The 24,082-nt window shown below is 40.2% G+C and overlaps 1 protein-coding gene across 3 annotated transcripts in view; it reads left to right on the top strand.

Moving 5' to 3' along the window:
* The window catches only part of SLC25A21 (solute carrier family 25 member 21), a 553,761-nt gene that overhangs the window by 325,461 nt on the left and 204,218 nt on the right, over positions 1 to 24,082 (top strand). For all 3 annotated transcript variants that reach the window (XM_059710859.1, XM_059710855.1, XM_059710865.1), the window contains exon 2: positions 22,030 to 22,078. In XM_059710859.1, coding sequence (XP_059566842.1) covers positions 22,030 to 22,078 — 49 coding nt within the window. The remainder of the gene's footprint in view (positions 1 to 22,029; positions 22,079 to 24,082) is intronic.

Here is a 24,082-nt window from a genome sequence, read left to right as displayed (position 1 = left end):
CGGCCACCAGAGTAGAGCCTGCCTGGGCTGCCGAGTCACCCGCAATCCCATCTGTGCTACTGCAGCGGGGGTGACTGGAGTCTGAGATGAACCTGGGACGGGGGAGATGACCTACCAGTACAGCTGGAAGCCTCATCACCAAAGATTCTGGAAATCTCAGGATTGTCTGAGAGGTTTCAGAGTTACAAATAATAATAGCAACTTTAAGGGTAGCCAGTATTTATCCCAACCTTGTATGTCAGGCACTGTGCTGCATTCTGAAATCAGTACAGTTTTTACCTCCGTCACACAGACAAGGAAGCAGCTAAACCAAGATTATCATCCTGACTCTGGATCCAGCACTGGGTTTCACTTCAGAACCAGCCTGTAGGAGAAAAGGAGGGTTAGGGGAGGACCCTTTATTCTTTTGTCATTCTTAGAATACATAATAGCACAAAAATTCCTGTAAAGCAGCGGTTCTCAACCTGTGGGTCGCGACCCCTTTGGGGGTTGAACGACCCTTTCACAGGGGTCGCCTAAGACCATCGGAAAACACATATAGCATATCAGATATTTACATTACGATTCATAACAGTAGCAAAATTACAGTTATGAAGTAGCAACGAAAATAATTTTATGGTTGGGGGTCACCACAACATGAGGAACTGTATTAAAGGGTCGCGGCATTAGGAAGGTTGAGAACCACTGCAAAGTCTATTATTTTTCCTTCTAAGATACAATGATTTTTTTTCCAGATAGCGTGGATTTTTAAAAAAAAAGCATACTCTGCTTTTTAAATGGTAAAGAAAAAAACCTTAATTTTACCCAGTCCAGGGGGAATTTTCATATATATAAAATCAGTCATTGCTAAATTCGAGTTAAGCTGCCAAAATCAGTGATACTCTGGGTAATCATCAATGTCCCTTAAAGGACATCATAACAAATTCATCTGCAGCCCAACTGAGGACCCTGTATTTCAAAAAATTGAGGGAAATCATAGATCATGGAGTTAATTTTTTTATTTTCCATTCATACTTTTGTGTCATGTAAAATGAGATACCTGCCAAATTAAAATGAGCAGGTGCTAAACATGAATCTTGCACAAGATGTAGATTTAATCATATCTTATATGGAAAACTTCAGTACTCAATAGTATATCACCTTAAAAGAAGTACATAATTTTTTTTCCATTTTTTAAAATTGTATTTTTCACTTACAGTGTACATTCAATATTATTTTGTATTCGTTTCAGGTGTACAGTAGTGTGATTAGATAATCATATACTTTACAAAGTCTTCCCACCAGCATTTCCAATACCCACCTGGCACCAGACATAGTTATTACAATATTATTAACTATATTCCCTGTGTTGTACTCTATATCCCCATGATTTTGTAACCAATTAAGAAGTGCATAACTCTTAAGGAGTTATGTAAACCCTTTGTTAAATGAATAATTTTGCAGTTCATGGAATATGAATAATGTTTGTTATGCAAATTGTCCATAGAAGATTAATTTGCTATGTAGATGATACTTGAAATAGAAACTTAATTTAATGGCAAATTTGAATTTTTAAAAAATATTACTATTATTTAAATGATAGGAAACCTAAGTAAAGAGTCATTTTTTCCCTCTATATTCTTGGGAGTAATTTCCACTAAAAATCTTATTTAAATTTAAAGCAGGACTTTACTATATATTATGGATTCAGTTTAAATACAACAAACTCTCTGTTGTCATTTGTTAAATACAGTTCTCCATTAACTGGTACTTCTAGGGCTCAAAAATAAATAAAAATTGATATTTTGTGGTATTTTTAAAAGCAGGAGAGATTCTAAAAGTATGTTGCCTAATTGGTTTTCTTAGTATTAAATATATTTTACAAAATTATATTCATTTTTAAATGCACAATTCATGTATAGTGCTTATGCTTACGAAATTAGCTTTTACAGTACTTCTGTTGCCCTAACTTTCCTAGACAATAGTTCACCATAATTCAGGTTAACTCAAAATAACATTATTTTATTGCCTTACCACGTAGTAGTTGAGATTACTAATCCTGTGCAATTACACCATCACTTTGAAAGTTTATTAGCTCCCATTTCATACTTTTTCTGTTTATTTAACTTCTGCTACTGCTTCTTTGGCTCATGTAAAAGACTGTCTCATTCTCAACTCTTTTCAGGGAGAAGGTGTGTGATGTGCCTTTAACTTCTCACAGATCTATTTTTAAATCTTACTCATTAGCGTGTGTCCTTTCTTATCAATCTTTCCTCTTCTCCCTCCTTCCCGCCCTAGTGCTCCAAGCCTCCTAAGTTCTCCTTTGGATTCCCATCTCATGACCTAATGCCTTAGGTTTTCCTTTTTCTTTTTCTTTCCATGAGGCAATGTTTGCACACAGCTGTTCTGTAATGTATAGCATATATTGGCTTGCAAATGGAAATTTCACTTCTGTAAAGTGGTTTGGGATACACTCTTGTGCAAGATGCTAAGTCAAACTGAACTGTGGATTGTAGCATGCAGCCAAGGGTGCCTCTGTCTGCCCCTCCAGGAAGCAGTTTACAGTTGGGTAATTATGATGCCGAATTGCAATGGCTTCCAGAGTTAGTATGTAAACCTTTCAAGCAGGAATTATGCCTTCTCTATTTCTGCACACCTTTCCTGATACAATAAATACTTTATAAATGACAAGTTTAGGTGAGCTAGGGCCTTATCTACAAGTTGACATAATATCTTATGCTGTATATGCATATTTAAAACTTGAGCCATTTCATTTCCTTTCCAAGTTTGCTAATCTCACAGGGATATAGAATAGCCAAACTATAAACTAGAGTTTCTTATAGGAAAGTGTTTTGTGTTTTGTTTTGTTTTTTAGATGAAGTTCAATTAATTAGTCCATTGTCATTGGATGGCTAACAGTGTGGAAAAGGAGTCAGTTAATTTGGATTAAAACTTAAGTATTTAGAAAAGGAAGTAGCAAGAGTATTATTTAAATATTCTAAGTGCAGTCTTGTTTTCCAAATTACAAAGAAAGAGATGTTACAAAGAGATTTAACACTCTGAAACTCTTTTCTTAAAAAAATATTTATTGTTGAAAGTACTACATGTGTCCCCCTCTCTCCCCCCATTAACCCCTTCTAGCCTGACCCTTACCCCAAGCCCTAGGTCTGTGTCCATGGGCTATGCATATATATATATATATATATATACACACACATACGCACATCCTTTGATTGATATCTTCCCAAGTACCCATCCACCCCCACCTTCCCTCTGAGAATCAATAGTCTGTTCTAAGCTTCTATGTCTGTGGACCCAGTGGTCCCACTTCTAGGAATATATTCAAAAAAACTGAAACACCAGTCAGAAAGAATGTATGCATCCCTATGTTCATAGCAGCACAACTTACAATAGCTAAGATATGGAAACAGCCCAAGTGCCCATCAGTAGAGGAGTGGATAAAATAGCTGTGGTACATTTACACCATGGAATATTATGCAGCTGTAAAAAAGAAGGACCTCTTACCCTTTGAGACAACATGTAGGGACCTGAAGAGTATTATGCTAAGTGAAGTAAGTCAGTCAGAGAAAGACAAGTATCACATGATTTCACTCGTGTGTGGAATCTAAAGAACAAAATAAACTGATGAACAAAATAGATCCAGAGACATAGAAGCATGGAATGGACTAAAATTATTTTTCCACGTGACCAAAGCCCCACCCATCAGATGTCCACAACCTCCTACCCATAATGACTGGCCAGGGAATCACATGTGATCAAAATGATGCCAATCGAAGGAAGACCTTCCTGCAATTTCTTTGTTGCACCAGCAGAGAAGAGTCCCGCTTGCCTGTTGCATCTTAAATATGACAGGATGGGCACAGGGGCTCTCTGAGGCGTGTACCTCTGTGTTAGGAAAACTCTCTAGCAGGAGTGAATAAAGACAAGCATAGACAAGCAGGTGAGGGAAGGGGAGAGAAAGTCTGGGAGCCAAGCATCCCTGCCATTTCCGTCATTTCAATTATGAGCCAACAAATTCCCCTTTTGTGTTTAAGCTGAGTTGTGTTGAATTTTGTCTCAAACAACCAAAAGAGCCCTGAAAAATTATTTTTGCTGGAATTGACTACCTGCATGAATAAGAAAGCATTGTTTCTCTCGCACAAATTCCTCCAGCTGTTCACTGGTAAGGTAAAACAGAAAACGTGGAATATGTGTTCACCCTGGAAAATGTTATTTAAAACACACACATTGAACACGGCAGCACTGTTTTGTTTTTTTGACAATGGAATTTTAGACTCTGATCATTTTAATAAAGGTATTATGGTTCAACTTGAGCCATATCTTCCACATCCACTTTAAATCTCTTGTTTCTAAATTCAGTTCTCAATTACGAGTGCTCCAAAACCCATTCCAAGGCCAGAGAAACTTTAACTGAACCCGGTGTGATCTCACAGGCTTGGTCTCCACATACTTCATAATGTCACCCTTCTTGTTTTTGGAAGAGAGGGGAATTCTCTTTCCTGCTTGGTGGTAAGTTGAGTTTAGTTCAGAAAAGTTGCTATTTGTGAATTCATAAGATAGTTAGCAACTATGATGGTGCGATTTGATATGGCATTTGTATGTGTCAGGGTAAAGCTTCACTGCTTCAAAGAGACCTAACATACAGTGGCTTAAAAAATAAAAAGTGCCGAAACCAGTTTGGTTCAGTGGATAGAGCGTCAGCCTGTGGACTGAAAGGTCCCAGGTTCGATTCCGGTCAAGGGCATGTACCTGGGTTGTGGGCATATCCCCAGTAGGAGATGTGCAGGAGGCAGCTGATCGATGTTTCTCTCATTGATGTTTCTAACTCTCTATCTCTCTCCCTTCCTCTCTGTAAAAAATCAATAAAATATATTTAAAAAAAATAAAAAGTTTATTTATCTTTCATGTAACAGTCTTGCTATTAATAGTTCAGGTCAGCATGGAATCTTTGCTCCTCATAGTCACTCTGGGACACAAGTCCCTTCCAGTGGTTGTTCCGCCATCCCCTAGAGCACCCACCTGTCATCCGTTAGATGTAACTTGAGGCACTACCACACTGAAGTCCCAGTTAGCAGGACGAGGAGAAAGTAGGTATGAAAGAGGCATACTCACACTCCATGGGTGAGAACTTAGTCACCTGGCCATACAGGAGAGATGCTGGGGGAGGCCACCTTTCTGAGATATCATGGGCCATGGAAGAAAGAGAAAATGGATTTTGATGGAGCACCAGTATTGTTCCCAGGACTATAGATGCCCTTTTAGATGCTGCCATTGTTTCATGTCTCCTATATTACTTTAGTGTATAAGAGAAAAATGAAGAAATTGATCCCTGTAGCATCGCAGATATGAAGAACTTGGAGTTATAGCAGAAATATTGCTCTTCACTTTGTATTTATTCAAAAATTATCTGGTAGCTAACTCTAGTCCTTGAATGAATATAGAAGTCACTTCTCTCCTATGAAGTCATCCACAGAGTATTTATAAAATCTGGAAAATAGATTATGTCAATTTACCTTGTTACGGATTGATAATGACCTCATGAAGTCATGTTTGTCTATGTTTTTAGACTTTGTAGGCACCCTGTAGAATTCCAGAGTTTTGATCTTCAACCATGAAAAGATTGTTCAAGTGAAAACACACTTCAAGTGTTAAGGTTGCCTTCCCTAGGAAAGATGATTGAGTCTTTTCAAGTATGTATTTCATCAATTACTATCTAACCTTGCCTCTATGAATATGAGTGTATTCATTTATTTTTGAGGACTAACTATTGTGGTTTCAAAATCTTTTAAAATAGTTTTGTTTTGGGTCTTAAATAACCCATCATTGGAGGCTTATATTTGTTTGTATCATTGTTTTATTCAGTGTTTCACACTTTCAACATTTCTATATGATGTGTGCTGATAATTAAATATCTTAAGTGGTTAAGGTGTACATATCCTGGTCATTACAGGATCTTAGTTAAATTTTTGTGAAACCATAAACTCAAAGATCAAAACAAAGAATAATATGATTGTAAGAAATAATATAATTAGAAGAGGGAAAACGACATTATAATTTTTATCCTGCTTTTTATTTGAATGTAATTGGTTTTAATTACTTATAAGAACTAAATTAGATACTTGTGACCTAAATATCTGAATTCTTCAGCAAGCAAGATGCTATGTATTTGCCTAAAGCCTTCTTCCTGTTTCTGAATTTCTGTCCGATGACTAAGGGTGAAGCCAGCTTTGTAACCATATTTTCTATCCTCTTTTTTTTGTTTGTTTGTTTATTATTTAAATAGCATTTTATTGTTTCACAATGCTGTTGAAATTATAATAGCATTTTGTACTCATTGGAAAGTGGCTAGAATGTTCTTCCTTTTTTTAAAAGCTCTATATTTTATTACAGATGTCCCCATTTTCCCTCCCTTTGCCCACTTTCACCCAGCCAGAAGCCTCCTTCCCTCTGGCCATCACCATACTGTTGTCCATGTCTATGGGTTATGCATATTTGTTCTTGGGCTAATCTCTTCACCTTCTTTCATCTAATCACCCCCCCCCCCCATCCCCTCTGACAGCTGTCAGTGTGCTCCTCTCTTTTAAGGGGTTCCTACCCTTGTAAGAGAGCAGGGGGAGGAAGCTGGAAATCAAAAACTCTTCTTATACTACGATGCTTTCAAAAGCTTTTGAACCTAACACTAGGCTAGGCCACAGAATTTGTGGTTAGATTTGGGCAGTGTTGTGCTGGTGAATGTTTAACAAATGGCTCTCTGGAAAACAAACACCTAAAAACTCTAATACATAGCCTTTGCCATTTTCCATAGTGTAAATGCTCCCACCATGATCAATTTCAAGCTATTAAGATGATGCCACAAATGCCAATTTTGGAAGAGAGGCATAACATCTAGCCTGTAAGATCCAGCTTCAGTATAGGACTGGAGGGGTGGAGGGACAGAGTCTGTCTCTGATTCTTGTAACAAATAGAGGGCTCCTTTTTCCTAAGCAATTCAATAAAAGAAGAAAGGAAGGTTAATACTGTAGAAGCTACCAGACTTGAGAAGAGACTAGAACTTAATTATTTCAACCACTAAAAATAAAAGATAAGTATGTGATGTGATAGAGGTGCTAATTATTGCCACAACTGCAACTACAGGTTGGGGCAAAAGTAGGTTTACAGTTGTTCGGATGGAAAATAATACAGTAATCCTATATTATAAAAGGCTAATATGCAAATAGGCCAAACAGCAGAACAACTGAACAATCAAACAACCAGTTGCTATGACGTGCGCTGACCACCAGGGGGCGTGTACGGAACATGGCGGACATTGGCTGCAGTGGGATGGTGGGGCAGGTGAGTGGGGGAGTCAGACCAAGGTAGGGCACCAGTTGCTATCATCAGGGTGAGCCTCTGGTAGTTTCTGAAAATTCTTTGCTCCTGCGTGCTGCGGTCCTGCCTGATGCTTGCACCTGCGGCAGGCGCTGGCCCTGCTTGCACCTGCTGCCAGCACCAGAGCTGCTGCTGCCACTCACACCCGCTGACCGCGCTGGCCCCAATCCCTCCGCGCCTTCAGTGTGGCTGGCGCTGTCAGCGTGTGGGAGTGGCAGCAGTAGGAGTCGGGATGCCAGCAGGCTGGGGGCTGGGGGCCACAGCAGGAAGGGCCAGGCAGGGGTGTGGAGGATGGGCCAAGACCCGCCCCTGTGCCTACTATAGCCTTGCAGCCCACAGTTCCTTTCAAGGTGCACAAACTTGTGGACTGGGCCCCTAGTTAATAAATAATAATGCAAGAATAAACTCTCTTTTGCATACAAACAACTGTAAACCTGTGTTTGCCCCACCCTGTATATTACAGTACATAAATGTATCAAATTAGCATGTTGTGCAGCTTACATTTACACAATGTTCTATGTCAAATATATTTCAATTAAAAAAATCTTAAAGCAGAGCAAAATGTTTTACCTTTCTGGTTGATAGCAAAGCAGAGAGAAAACAGTCTCCAGGACTGGGCAAGTCTGCAGAGCAGAAGCAGAGTCCTGGTGCTTGGCAGCCTGGCCCCCCTCATGCCACTGAGTCCTACCCCTCCTCCAACTGCTTCTGCATTTTCATGAGCTTCTCATTTGAAATGCTGGTGAGCTTGAATAATTGTTTTTTACTTCAGATAAACAATATACTACACAATCTTTTCTTTCTGTTTTTATATTTATTATATACACATGTAATCCGTAAAACAGTTGATACATATTTCTTTTCATTTCCTTCACTTTAAAGACATTTTCATATACTTCTAAAGGTATTTTACCATTTACCCGCCTAATCCACAGCTTATTTTCCCACTGATGTTTCTCTTTGCATTATTGAGTGTGTTAAGGCCCATTTTTAGCAGTTAACTTTCCATAAATGATCAGCACATCTCAAAATTGGGCCATTTACCGAAGTGCATTGGAGCTTGTTTGGGATCTAATATAGAGCTTAATAACACAAAATAAAAATAAAAAATAATTTCCATTGAATTAAAATACCAAACCATAATTTTTTAAAGCTATTACATTGTGCTAAAATTGAGTAAAAAATTTTAAAGCTATTACATTGACTAAAATTGAGTAATAATTAATATAAAAACTTTGTTTATAAGTGAGATTATTATTAATTTAAAATTTTTCAACCTTTCTATATTTTCATTCAGAGTTTTATTTTTTAGGAAAACTCACATAGTTTTAAACTCTGCCTCAATTTTTCTCCCTCCCTGTACATGTTCTAGCTACTATAATTTCTAGACCATAATGTATGCATATATTTGTGACTCTGAAATATAAAATATATGTTTTTCTCAATTATTTTTTTGGAAATGAGCATTGAATCTTTTTATTGTTTTTATTTATTTACAATTTTTAAATTAAATTTATTGTGATGACAGTGGTTAATACTGTTAGATAGGTTTCAAGTGTACATTTCTATGATACGTCTGTATATTGCACCCAAAGTCAAATCATCATCCGTCACCATATATTAGTCTCCCTCCACCCCCACCACCTACCTACACCCTCCGCTCTAGTAACTACCACAGTGCTATCTGTGTCCATGAGTTTCAGTTTTATATCCCACATCTGAGTGAAATCATATGGTTCTTAGCTTTGTGTGACTAACTTATTTCACGTAGGATTTTTCTAAATTCTTAAGACTATTAAATAATAAACTATGAGAGGAAGGATGCAATGATGAAATTACTCCCTTTAAATATGTGCTAACAGCTATTGCTTAGTGTTAGTTTTGTTAGAAAAATACATGCTAATAGTAACCATCTAGGAAAATATTTGCTTCAATTTTTTCAAGGAAGGCTGTGGCTTGCTCAAAAGCATAACTTTTAACAACATACTTCAAATCTGCAAATCATATTGCCCATTTAGCCAATTCTGTGTGCATAAATTAATTTACTGTGCCACAAAGGTAGTGGGCCTTAACTGTTATTGGGGGAAAGCATAAAATATTTGATTTCCCTTTATGAGTCTCACATTGCTTATAATTCAATAGGGCTACCACATTTTCTGGGCAGGCTATCAAATAGGATGTTGTAATGATTTGCTTGACTAGTAGAGTAGATGAAAAAATATCATTTCTGTCTGTATCTGTTCTAATTTTGAATTTCAAATTTATGAAGTTTGAAACCATTATTCCTCTGTGGTTCTCTTAAACAATAAAAATATATTTTTATATTTTAAAGAGTTAAACATGTTTAACAAAATCAGTTAAGGTAATGGTTAGAACAGAGTGAATTTCAAAGGACAAAAGAGAAGTTTTAGATTTAATTTGAAAATGCCCAGGAAGGGGCTAAAGTACAATGAAGAGATTTTGGGGCTTGATAAGGGTGGCGTGGCTTTTACCTGAAACTGACATATTGGGGACACTTGAATGCCTCAATTCTCTGTCTGCACCACTATCCTGTTGTAGTTCAAGGGGATGTTAAGATGCTTTCTGTTTTATAAAATGTCACCACAATTATCTTTGGAATATATCTGCTCTACTTAGAGGAAAGGTATGGACTCAGAACCTATCAGTAGACTTACTTCCTATTTTAAACATTATAGTGGATTCCTTGAATGACTGAGTCCCCTTCTATAAACTAAACTCATAAAACTTCATACCACTGAAAAGGGATCTCATTAATGTAGGTTTATATTTTATATAATTCAATTGTTCTTTTAAAAAAATATTTATTGAGCAACTGCTATGTATCAGGCACATTCTGAGTACTTAGTGCATATCAGTGGATAGTACAGACAAAGATCTCTGCCCTAGTGAAAGTTACATTCTACTGGGAGAGACAGGAAACAAGCCTATATAATAAAGAGGTAATGTGCAAATTGACCATCGCACCCTCACACAGATGGCCACCACCCCCCCCCCTCGTGGTCAAAGATGGCCACTACAAGATGGCTGGTGGGGGAAGGCAGTTGGGGGCGATCAGGCTGGCAGGGAGGGCAGTTAGGGGTGACCCGGCCTGCAGGGGAGGGCAGTTGGGGGCAATTGGGCTAGCAGGGGAGCAGTCAGGTGTCCATCAGGCTGGCAGGGGAGTGGTTAGGGGGTGATCAGGCTGGCAGGCAGAAGTGGTTAGGGGCAATCAGGCAGGCAGGCAGGCGAGTGGTTGGGAGCCAGTGGTCCCGGATTGTGAGAGGGATCTCTGACTGCTGGTTTAGTTCCGATCCCTGTGGGCCTAAAACCAGCAGTTGGACATCCCCTGAGGGGGTCCCAGGTTGGAAAGGGTGCAGGTTGGGCTGAAGGACAACCCCTCCCCCCAGTGCATGAATTTCATGCACCGGGTCTCTAATAAACATAATAAATAAGTACTAATGGAATGTGCTAAAAGTTGCTAAGTACTATGGGAAGAGGAAATAACACAGCACATGAAGTTTTCTCAGTGCTGGGTGAGGAGAGACAGGCCTATGTGCTACAGGGGTCAGGGTTACTCACTGACCATGTGAAGGAAGTTGGTCAAGTGGAACCTGGGGGAAGAGCATTCCCAGCCGAGGAAACAGCTAGTGTAAAGGCTGAAAGCTGAAGCAGTGCTAGCAAGTTTGGGAAACAGCAAAGAGGCAAGTGGCCAGAACAGAATGAGTGAGTGGGAGAGTAGAAAGAGTTGGTGAGAGAAGTATGCAGACCCAGATTCTGTATGGTTTTCTCTGAGTGAGATGGGGAGCCATTGTTGACCAGAAGAATGACAGGAAATTACTTACCCTTTTAAAAGATCACTCTGGCTGCAGGGTGAGAGCAGGTGGAAGGGGTCAAAGGTGGAAGGAGGGAGGCCTGTTAATGAGGTGCTGCAATTAATCAGCGAGAAATGATGTTCCTGACTTTGACCAGAGGCAGGGGCAGTGGAGGAAGTGAGAGATGGTAAAAGTCTCGATATATTTTAAAGTAAAGCCAATGGATATCTTCAGATAGATTGGAAAAGGGTTTTGAGAGAAAGAAGAGTTCATGATGATTATAAGGTTGAACAGGTTAGTTTTTGTTTTGTTTTGTTTGGGATGGAGGGAGGAGGGTGAGGATCCTGTTTCAGACGTGTGCATTTTGAGATGGATATTAAATATCCAAGCAGAGATGTCAAATAAGCAATAGGATACTTAAGTCTAGACTTTGGAAGAAAAGCCTGAATTAGAAATGTAAATCAGTGAGTTGTTAGCTTGTAGATGCTAATTAAAACCATGGGTTGGGGTGAGATCACCAAAGAAGTGAGTGTAGATAGAGAACTTCTTGAGTGCATTTCATGTACTTTACATTATTCACTCAGTGGGCCTATAACGTTGAGTACTCCCTTTGCTTAAAGAGCTCATGGTTTGTATGTGACCACACATTTTCACAAATCTAGATGTCATTCACAAAGACTACGATGTCTGGATATTTATTTCTATATATTACTAGCCATAGCATGGTATTATAAATTCTGTCTTGATATTTGTAAAGTAATGTCATATAATTGGTAATATAAAATATATATAGTAATTGTTACATAATGGAATTTTAGAGAAAGGAACAATTACTTGATACAGTGACAAGAGGGTAAATTTAGAATACTCTGTTCTCAAATGCAGACAGTCCTCGGGTTACATCAGACTCGACGTACGTTGTTTCGTGGTTACATCGCCATCTCCCATTTATTCATAAAAAAAAAAAGTTCTGTCATTTTGACGTATGTACATATGTGCTTTATGTTTTTTTATTATTTATTTACCACAAGTAAAGGTCAGGAATTGTTATCTTTCTTTTAATTTTTTTTTACTATTTCACTTCACTACTGCTGTGTATGTGCTCCATGTGAGTGACGTAGGTGCTTATGTAGGTGGGTTCCAGTTGATGGCAGAAATCGCATTACGTTGCGCCATAGGAACGGATCTCTGACGTAACCTGAGGACCTACTGTAATATATATTAGAACAGATTAGTGTATAATAACATTATGAATAGTTAAAATAGACTAAGACCTTAACTGAAGGAGCACTTGACATTATCTATATATATAAAAAGCCAGCAACCCGAACGACCATTGCTATGATGCCCACTACGGCCAGCGAACTGGCCTGATCATGGGGTGGGGCCAGCTGGCCAACCTCCAGCGGCCCTTCCCCCCTGCCGGCCTGCCCCTGATTGCACCCCTCATTCCAATAGGGTGTGGGGCCAGCCAGCCAACAGCCTTCAGCCCCTGCCCCCAGCCAGCTCTGCCCCTGATCACCCCCACCCTGATCTGGGGCAGGGCTGGCCAGCCAACCACTATGGCCCCTCACCCAAGCCACTGGCCTCCAATGAGCCCCCCCCACCCCATTCTGGGGCGGGGCTGGCTTGCCCACCACGCACAGCCCCTCCCCATGGCCAGCCTCACCCCCATCAGCCCCCACCAGTCCATCAGCCTGCAGCCCCTCTCCCCAGCCAGCTCCACCCTTGATCGTTCCCCCCACACACCAATCAGAGGTGGGGCTGGTCATCTATCCTCCCCTAGCCTCTCCCCCAGATGCTGACCCCAATCAGACCTCCCCACCCCATTCAGGGGTGGGGCTGGCTGGCCCACCACCCACAGCCCCTCCCCATGGCCGGCCTCACCTCGGATCAGCCCCCACCACCCCAATCAGCCTGCGGCCCCTCTCCCCAGCCAGCTCCACCCCTAATCACCCCCCCCACACACACACCAATCAGGGGTGAGGCTGGTCGGCCAAACCTCCCCCAGCCTCTCCCCCAGCCACTGACCCAGACCTCCCCACCCCATTTGGGCCCACTGCCCACAGCCCCACCCCATGGCTGGGTCCACCCCAATCAAGGGTGGGGCCCACCAGCCAATCGCCTGCAGCCCCTCCCCCCAGCCAGCCTGACCCTGATCCACCCAGACTGGGGCTGGGCCAGTCAGATCCCACCCATGCATGAATTCATGCACTGGGCCTCTAGTTCTTTAATAAACTATGTTCAAGTCAACTTTCAGGCACCCAGTTTGTCTTCCACACCCTCTCCTCCTATTGTTAAAAAGGCTGCTGAAGCCCATTACATCACTATTCTGGGGTGAAGACAGGGGTGGAGCAGGGAGGAAGGCACAGGAATGAACCTCAGACCCAGTTTCTGTACTTTAGGATTCTATTAGGAGTAAGCAGGTGTGGGGTATGTCCCACATTCAGTCAGCCCACCAATATAGTAGTGCACTCTCAGTGCTCTCTTCTGCGGCCCAGGTTATAAAGGGATAGGTTAAAAAAAAGGATCTTCTGTTTTATATTTTAAGCATTTTAAATCTCCAAAATAAGAATAACCCCATCCTTTCTAGGAAGGAATGCCTTTAATGTGGTTTTCTACTCCCAGCTGGAAGGAGAAAGGATATTGTTGAGTTAGGAGATATCTATCATTGGCAAAGTAGGTGAAAACTGTAGGGACTGCTTCCTGGTGAGACTCATATTCATATTTACATTTGACATATAAATTTCAAATGGCCTTTACTTCACATAAATCAACCTTGTGACTTAGGACAAGTAATCTCAATTATAAGGAACACCCAGGCAATAAATGAATTAAAATATTACTTAAAATTTTTAACTATTTGTCCATATTTTCTGTTACTAGTTTTATGAGAACAATGACATAGTTCTTGCAGACAGTTGACAATTTGGGATAAAAGTATATAGTAATGCAAGACTAGCATTGATGTAGAATATAAACAGCAACATTTCATACCGTAAACAGTAGCACTAAATCACTGGGCTTGAAACATAGTTTTATGCATATTTTTCTTCTCTGCCTAGCATCTTCCCCTTACATAAATGCCATCCTCAATGTGTCACATCTGTGTCTGCCTTTGACTCATTCAGCCTTGCCGGCTCCCTTAGAGCTGCACCATGGTATGTCCCAGTGCCTCACGCAGTACCCTCTCATGCACACAGCTCTCAGGAATCACTTGGCAATCCATTAATGCTGATTGATTAGTTGCTTTCTTGAATATTAATGATATTTCAATTCTACATTTTCATTTTTTCAAGCAATTTCTGAGCTGTATTTCATATAATTTTTGCCAAATTTTCTTTTCTTATTTGCTTACTTGTATAATGTTCAAACTAATGACGTAAATGCAAAATACAAAGCTGCCAGTTCAGCTGAGAATCAGCTGACATAATGGTATGTGCAGTTACTATAATCAGTATTAATTTGTTTATTCAACAAATTTTTATTGTGCCTACTGAGTTCCGGCTATCATGTACAGCGATGGGGATGCAAAGGTGAATAAGGCAGGTGGAGTCTCTGTCCCCATGGAGCTTTCAGACAAGAAAACAGTGCAGTGACAAGAAATAACCCAAGGTCAGGTTACTGTGGGAGCACGTCGAAGGGCTCCTATATCAGTTAGAGTTAAGTTCAGGTACAAATGGCAGAAAACCCAAATGGCAGGAGCTTAAAGGAAATAGACATTTGTCTCCGACAAGAATGCCTACGGGTAGACCAGAACTCCTTGTTGCTGTGCTGTATGGCCTCCATACCAAAAGTCACCTCACTGTCTAAGATGCCCACTTTAGCCCTATGTGGACACTCCACCAGCAGGAAGGAGGAAAAGGGAGGAGGGCAGCAGGCTCCCTACCTTTAGATGAGTTCCCAGAAGTTGCTGAAACTACTTTCAGTTGCATTCAGTTGACCAGACTTGGTCACATGGTAATGCCTAGCAACAAGGGAGACTGGGAAATGCAATATGTATTCAGGACAGCCAGAATGAAAAGAGGATAAGTACCTGGGGACAACTAACAGTCTCTGCCCCAGGATTTCTGGGAAAATGGTTGTCCAAATTAAGAACTCAAGGTAAGTAGAATTCTCAGAAATGTGCGTGTGTCCTTACTAAGGGACAACATTCCAGAGAAAGGGTCAAAAACAGGGAATTGGACACTGAGAAGAAACTGTTTTTTCACCATTCGTGTCTAATCAGCTAGTGTTGGTACTTTTCTTAGAAAAAGAGGTGTGGTTCAGGTTATATAAGAGGAAGGGGATGGGGTTGATGTTTAGTGCAGATTTGTAGTTAAACAGGCCAGGAGACCTTCTCAAAAGAGATAGAGGCTGGGGTAAGGTTTGTAACAGAGCCACGTGAATCCTTTCCCTGAAATGTTGGCTCAGGTGAAGGCATGTACTTCAGTCAATTTAAAGAAGAGAGTGCCCTGGCCAATGTGGCTCGGTTGATTGAGCATAACCTCATGCACTGAAAGGTTGCTGTTCAGGTCAGGGTACATGTCCTGGTTGCCAGCTTGATCCCCGGTTTGGTTGTATGAGGGAGGCAGCAGATCAATGTTTCTCTCTCTCTCCCTTCTCTCTAAAATCAATAAAAGATAATCCATTTTTAAAAAAAATTCAGGGACTATCCCAAGGTACAGGTTCAGGGACTAACTGTACCCATGTTAGGCCCCATTACCAGTTTCATTTGAATCTCACTGAAGTGGCATGAATCTGTAGGAACACTGAAAAAATGCTTGTGCTGGGGTCCAACCCCAGCAGGTCCAGGGGTCCCCAAAGGTAGAGACGGAGTTGGCAAAGAAGGAATGACAAAGAGACAGCGTTCAGTTGATCAGCAGCCTAGCCAGGATCTCTAGCCAGGATCTCCAGCGAAGTTCTGGTTAGGATCTCCAGCCAGGTTCTGTCTGAGATCTCCAGCCAGGTTCAGTCACCAGGTTCTAGTCAGGTTCTCTTGCCAATTTCTGTAGTCAGGTTCAGTCCAGGATCTATTGCCATGTTCTCTCCAGCGAAGTTCTTCTGTCTCCAGGCTCCGTGTAGGTTCTGTGTTCTGAGTTCTGTCTCTCTTGGTCTTGTCTTCTCAGCCCTGTCTCCTAAGTTCTGTGTCTGAAGTTCTGTCTCTCTGTCTGGTTCTGTGTTCTGAGTTCTGTGTGTTTCTGTCTTGTTACAACTGTATTTATACCAGTTGATTCAATCCTATCAATCTCTATTACAAAGGTTAGGGCGTTTCTTATCTCCATTCCAGGGAGAAAAGATTATGTAGTTTAAGCATGATTGTTCGTAGTTAAAGGGATTAATTACCCGCCTGGCACTTACTTGAGGGGTTTTATTCCCTCCCTAACTTCAGGGGAAAATCCCTACCTGGGGATTCAACCTTTCCCGGAGAGGTGACCTTGGTTAAAACACAGCGCCAAGAAGGTGAGCAAACATATTAAGAACCGTATGCCATATATGCCAGGTCCCTTGAAACAGCAAGGATGGACCGGCTCCCGGCACGCTTGCAATATGATAAATTCACAATATCAATCTCCTTTGGGTTTTCTTCATTTGTATAAGGTCCAACCTTATAAAATTAGTCTTTGTCTAAGTCTTAAAAACCTAATAGCAATTCTTGCTTGCTTGTCAGTGTGATAAATAAGCAATTGCTTCAAATGCAAATAACTATTCTCTGGGAAAAGAAAAATTATTAAAATATTACTACCAGAAATGCATATTAGCATAAATGAAACTGGAACAATTTTGCAAATAAATAAATTAGTATATATAAATGTGAACAGATTCTCCAAGTTCTGTTAGTTTTAATGAATTGTTGGATTTTTCATTCTTTGGTAAACTTTTCAAGACCTAAACCAACTAGCTGTTTGGTGTTTATTATTTTGCTTCTTTTCTAATTCCAAGTCAATGGGAGAAATGGTGTGACTTTCCTTCGTAAACTGATTCTTAGTGTCTTATTCCTTTATGCTCATAAGATGCACAGAAATGCCCTTCGTAGATATCTACCTGCTGCAGTGGTTGGGAAGAATGTTATTCTAAAGTTTGAGTTTCTAGGATAAACTTTATTTTAAGTTTATTTTTTATTGTTGACATTATTAAAGATGCCCCCTATTTTCCCCCCACTTTCTCCCTCCACCCAGTCCCCACCCCACCCCAGGCCTTTGCCATTCTATTGTCTGTGTCCATGGGCTTATGCATATATGTATATAAGTTCTTTGGTTAATCTCTTCCCATCCCCCACAACTCTCTCCCCTCTGAGATCTGTCAGTCTGTTCCATCCATCCTTGCCTCTAGATCTATTTTGTTCGTCACTTTATTTTGTTCATTAGATTCCACATATAAGTGAGATCACGTGATATTTGTCTTTCTCTGATTGGCTTATTTCACTTAGCATAATGGTCTCCAGGTCTTCCATGCTGCAGAAAAGGGTAAGAGATCCTTCTTTTATACAGCCACATAGTATTCCATTGTGTAAATGTACCACAGATTTTTTATCCACTCATCTACTGATGGGCATTTGTCTGTTTCCAGATCTTAGCTATTATAAATAATGCTGCTATGAACATAGGAGTTCACATTTTCTTTCTGATTGGTGTTTCAGGATTCTTAGGATATATTTCCAGAAGTGGGATCACTGAGTCAAGCTTCAGTGCCATTTTTAATTTTTTGAGGAGAGTCCATACTGTTTTCCACAGTGTCTGCAGCCGTCTGCATTCCCACCAGCAGTGTACTAGGGTTCCCTTATCTCCACAAACTCACTAGCACTTGCCTTTTGTTGATTTATTAATGGTAGCCATTCTCACAGCTGTGAGGTGATACCTCATTGTACTTTTAACTTGCATTGCTGAGATGATTGGCATAGGGAAATTTCTGGGATCTCTGTTCTGTTCCATTGATCTATATGGCTGTTCTTGTGCCAGTACCAGACTCTTTTGATTATAATGGCTTTGTAGTACAGTTTTATATCCAGTATCATGATCCCTCCAACTTTCTCGAAATTGCTACAGCTATTCAGGGTCTTTTTTTGGTTCTATATACAATTTTGAAATCTTTGCTTTAGATCTGTGAAATATGCTGATAATATTTTAATAGCAATTGCATTGAATCTATAGATTGCTCTGGGTAGTATGAACATTTTAATGATGTTGATTCTTCCACTCTGTGAACATGGTATATGCTTCTACTTGTTTGTATCTTCCTCAATTTCTTTTTTCAATGTCATATAGTTTTCTGAGTACAGGTCTTTTACCTCCTTGGTTAAGTTTATTCCTAGGTATCTTATTTTTTTGTTGTTTTTGCAATAATAAATTGGATTTTTTTTTTAGTTTCACTTTCTGAAAGTTCATTATTAGTGTATAGCAATGCCATTGATTTCTGTATATTAATTTTGTATCCTGCTACTTTGCCAAATTCATTTATTAAATATAGTAAATTTTTGGTGGAGTCTTTAGGGTTTCCTATGTAAAATATCATGTCATCTGTGAATAATGAGTTTTATTTCCTCCTTTCCAATTTTGATGCCTCTTATTTCTTCTTCTTGTCTAGTCACTGTGGCTAGAATTTCTAGTACAACATTGAATAATAGTGGTGAAAGCGTATATCCCTGTCTTGATCCTGTTTTTAAGACAAATGCTTTTAGTTTTTACTCATTTAGTATATTGTTGACTGCAAGTTTGTCATACATGACCTTTATTGTGTTGAGGTATGATTCTCTTATTCCCACTTTGCTGAGAGTTTTTGTAAAAAATGGGTGCTGGAGCCCAGGCAATGTGGCTCATTATTTGAGGGTTGATCCATAAACTAGGAGGTCATGGTTCAATTCCTGGTTAAGACACATGCCTGGGTTGTGGGCTCGGAGCCCAGTAGGGGGTGTGTAGGAGGAAGCTGATCAATGATTCTCTTATCATTGATGTTTCTATCTCTCTCCCTCTACCTTCCTTTCTCTGAAATCAATAAAAAATATATTTAAAAAATGGGTGCTGAATTTTGTCAAATGCTTTTTCTGCATCTATTGATATGATCATGTGATTTTTATTCTTCATTTTATATGGTGTATCACATTTATTGATTTGAAATTACTGTACCAGCCTTGCATCCCTGGAATAAATCCCACTTGGTCATGGTGTATGATCTTTTTCATGTATTGCTGGATCATATTTGATAGAATTTTGCTGTGAGTTTATTATGATTATTATTATTATTATTGCTGCAATTTCATTAGTTGTAATCAGCCTTTTCAGGTTTTCTGGGTCTTCCTGGTTCAGTTTTGGAAGAGTTTCCAGGTATTTGTCTATTTCACCCAGGTTGTCCATTTTGTATGCATATAATTTTTCATACCATTTTCTTACAATCTTTTGTATTTCTGTGGTGTCAGTTGTTACTTTGCCACTTTCATTTCTGACTTTATATATTTGGGTCATCTCTCTTTGCTTCTTGATCAGTCTGGCTAAAAGTTCATCAGTCTTGCTTATCTTTTCAAAGAACAAGCTCTTGGTTTCATTGATCTTTTGTATTGTCTTTTTAGTTTCTGTCATTTATTTCTACTCTGATCTTTATTATTTCCTTCCTTCTAGTTTAGTCTTTGCTTGTTGTTCTCTTTCAAATTCTATTAGTAGTCGGGTTAGATCCTTTATTTCAGCTTTTTCTTGTGTCTTGAGGTAGGCCTGTAATGCTATGAACTTCCTTCTCAGGACTGCTTTTGTTGTAACCCATAGATTTGTGGTTGTTGTGTGTTCATTTTTGTTTGTTCCCAGGTAGTTTTTTATTTCTTCCTTGATCTCATTGGTAACTCAATTTAAATCCATTGTTTAATAACATGCTATTTACCTTTCATGTGTTTGACTGTTTTTGAGTTTTTTTGTTGTAGTTGATTTCTAGTTTCATGCCGCTGTGATCCGGGAAGATGCTTGATATGATTTCAATCTTTTTGAACTTGCAAAGACTTATTTTGTATCCTAACATGTGGTCTATCTTTCAGAATGTCCCATGTGCACTTGAGAAGAATATATAGTCTCTAGCTTTAGAATGAAATGTTCTGTAAATATCAATTAAATCCATCTGCTTTATTTTGTCATTTAAGGTTCAAGGTGAATGTGAATTTTCAAACAAGAGGAAGTATATTGAGACCTTACTGTTTGCAAGGAAGAGACCCACCCCTGCACTCTTGAATAATAAGGCTTATTCATAAAGCAAAAACAGTGTCTCAGAAGCTTGTAATTATGCCCAGTAATTCTGTTGCCCTTGTTCTTTGCTCCTTTCTCCAGTCTGTAGGCAGTGACTCTGATTGGGTCAGTGACTTGGTTACCAATGACTATGGAGCATTCCTTGCTGGAATGAAATCAATATTGAGTCCTATTAGTTTTAGCCAAAATAAGACAGTTGTTTTAGATCAATACATATGACTTGTAAACTACAGCTGGGAGAACTTTCTAAAGCTTCTTTGGAAGCAAAGCCAGCCTTTGGGAAGGTACAAGTACTTAAGCTTTTTGAACCTGACCAGTTAGGGAATAAAATATATTTCTGTCTATAAATACAATGGGGAAGAACTAAATTATAGATAAGCTCAAATTGAATTAGTTTGCAAATGAAGGAGAGATAATTGCTCTGCCCTTAAGAAAAGACCTGAAATACTGTTGGGTGGCTTTAAGGCAAATCAATTAACACTATCTACTTTAGTTTGCTTATCTTAAAGTAAATATGAGATAAAGTTTTCCTTGCTCAATAATTGTACACATCAGGGATAATGTATGTTAAATGACCATCACTGTGACCCTGGCCAGTGTGGCTTAATTGGTTGAGCATGGTCCCATGATCAAAGAGGTCAAATATTCCATTCCTGGCCAGAGCACATGCTCAGGTTGAGGACTCAATCCCCAATAGGGAGCTTCAGGAAGCAGCCAGTTAATCTCTCTCTCTCTCTCTCTCTCTCTCTCTCTCTCTCTCTCTCTCTCTCTTCTTCTCTCTCCCTCTCCCTCTCCCTCTCCCTTTCTCTCTCTCTCTAAAATCAATAGAAACCTTTAAAAAAATGGCCAACCCTGTGTAGAGACAGCAGGTAAAGTAACTGTTGTGATTATTACTATTACTCTTGTCTGCTCAGACAATAGGAAGGGGACTTTACAATGAATATGCAAGAATCTATAAATTCTTCCTCACCGTACAATGGTTAAGATCATGGGTTATGTGGGATTAAGACTACTTCCTAGCTATGAGATTTTAGACAAGTTATTTAATCTAATGTGACTCAATTATCTCTACTGTAAAATGGGATAAGATTACTTTCTATCACAAAGAGCTCTTATGGGGATTAAATGAAATAAACTAAGTCCTGCTTAGAACAATGCCTGGCATACAATAAACACTTAGTACATGTTCTCTGTTAAGCTATCAATCTTTATTTCATGAATCCTGAAACTGAGGCTCATGATTTGCCATGTTAGTAGGTGGTGTAGGGGGTGCTGAAAGACCTTCTTTCCCTTCTTTTCTCCCTTTTTTTCTTTCCTCCCTTTCTTCCTCATATATCTATTTATTGGATTGGATTGAGATACAGTGATTCCTGCCTACTTTATTGGGATTTAGGACATCTGATTTCATTTTCTTTTACCTACAGCCCCTGCTTTTGCCAGGGCACCAATAAGTATTCACATATCTTGCTTCCACTGTAATAAAATCATATTATACTTTTATCTTTTGTCAATAGCCTAAAACAATTAGCTGTCATGGTCAATGTCCCAAGTTTCTTATTTGAATTTTCATACTAGAGAAATCAATAAGGTCAAGGAAATAAGAACCAGTGTTTACATAAGTGTTTATTGGACTTTTCTTTATCATCTTTCAGGTCTTGTAGAAATTTGCCTGATGCACCCCCTCGATGTGGTGAAAACCAGGTAAGGTTCTGCATGAACAAGTTTTATTGACTTTGGCTGATATCCAAATTAAGGTCTGTCAGAACACTAAATGCTAGAACTTGTCCCAGGCCGGTAGCTTCTCCCAATAATGGCATTTGTATTTACTTCTTAAAGAAAATACTATTTGACAGATAAAATGTGAACAGTGAAAAGCATTTCTGGATTGAGGTCATCTGAAGGTATATAATATTTTACTGCCTTCACATGACAACCATAAGGTATGATTTGTGGCTAAACTGGTTGAGGTAAATATATCAAAATGATGTAAAAACTAAACTTTAGTGAATTATTATAGCGGACTTTCATTTGGCATTGTATATAACAGATTACTATTTAATAGTCAGCATTTTGGTGTGAGATTCCAAAATTTCAACCAAACTTCTTAAATCAGGGGTCCTCAAACTATGGCCCATGGGCCACATGCGGCCCGCCAGAAACATTTATCCGGCCCTCCAGGTGTTTTTGCCGCCGCTGCCTGTCCTGCTTAGCAGCCGACTCATCCCGGGCCCACAGTGTGCATGTGTGGAATGTCTGAGGGACAGTGAACTGGCCCCCTGTTTAAAAAGTTTGAGGACTTCTGTCTTAAATAGTACCTAAAGAATTTATTCCTATAACTGCTTGCCAATGCAAAGTGCCATGTTTCCAGGATAATGCATTTGCTCTTAAAATTATCCTATCTAATAAAAGAGTAATATGCAAATTAACCATCACTCCCTCACTCCATCAGTCCATCACAAAGATGGTGGTGGCCACGGAGCTGGAGTGAGCAAGAGGCTTAGGTTGCCCCAGGCGATGGAGGAAGCCAAGCTTCCTGCCTGCCCTGGCCGGCCCTGAGCTCCACTCAAGGCTACAAAGTTTCAATTATAGGAGTTAAGTAAATCCCAGATACCTGCTTCCAGCCCGCAGGCGTGGCCAGCCTGAAAACGGCCATCACCCAGGCTGGCCAGGCACCCCAGCAGGACCCCCCCACCCCCAATCTCTGAAGGGGCTGTGGCCAGCCTGAAAACAGTCCTCAGCCCCTCACCCAGGCTGGCCAGGCACCACAGTGGGGACCTCCACCCTGATCTGGGACACCCTTCAGGGCAAACCAGCCGGCCCCCATCCATGTACCAGGCCTCTATCCTATATAATAAAAGGGTAATATGCAAATTAACCCTAACAACAAAACGACTGGGAATGACTGGGCACTATGACACACACTGACCACCAGGGGGCAGAAGCTCAATGCAGGAGATGCCCCATGGTGGCCAGTGCACTCCCACATGGGGAGCTCTCCTCAGCCACAAGCCAGGCTGATGGCTGCCAGCACAGCGGTGGTGGCGGGAGTCTCTCCCCCTTCCTCAGCAGCGCTGAGGATGTCTGATTGCAGCTTAGGCCTGCTCCCTGCTGGCAAATGGACATCCCCCGAGGGCTCCCGGGCTGCCAGAGGGATATCTGACTGCCAGCTTAGGCCCGATTCCCCCAGGGAGCGGGCCTAAGCCAGCAGGTGGACATCCCCGGAGCGGTCCCAGACTATGAGAGGGCACAAGCCAGGCTGAAGGACCCCCCTGAGTGCACAAAATTTTGTGCATTGGGCCTCTAGTATACAAAGAAGGGCAGTATATTAAATCTATTTACCAAGAGGAAAAAATCTTATGGGTTTTAATATGATTGAGAGCATTTTAAAAAGTTAAACCTGTGCCTGAATTATTGAACTCTCTCTCCCTCTCTCTCTTTCTCTCTCTTTCATTAGAAGCTCTTAGAATGTAGTGAAAGTTTTCATTTATTTGTATTGTTTAAAACCAAGAACACGCCCTAGCCAGCTTGGCTCAATGGATAGAGTGTTGACCTGTGGACTGAAGGGTTGTGGGTTTGATTCTGGTCAAGGGCATATGCCTGGATTGTGGGCTCGATCCCCAGTAGGGGGCGTGCAGGAGGCAGCTGATCAATTCTCTCTCATTAGATGTTTCTATCGCTCTCTCCCTCTCCCTTCCTCTCTGAAAT

The sequence above is a fragment of the Myotis daubentonii genome, chromosome 1 (assembly GCF_963259705.1).
Source record: "Myotis daubentonii chromosome 1, mMyoDau2.1, whole genome shotgun sequence".
Taxonomy (NCBI): Eukaryota; Metazoa; Chordata; class Mammalia; order Chiroptera; family Vespertilionidae; genus Myotis; species Myotis daubentonii.
The sequence above is the reverse complement of the archived record's forward strand: the minus strand, read 5'-3'. Positions and strand labels throughout refer to the sequence as shown.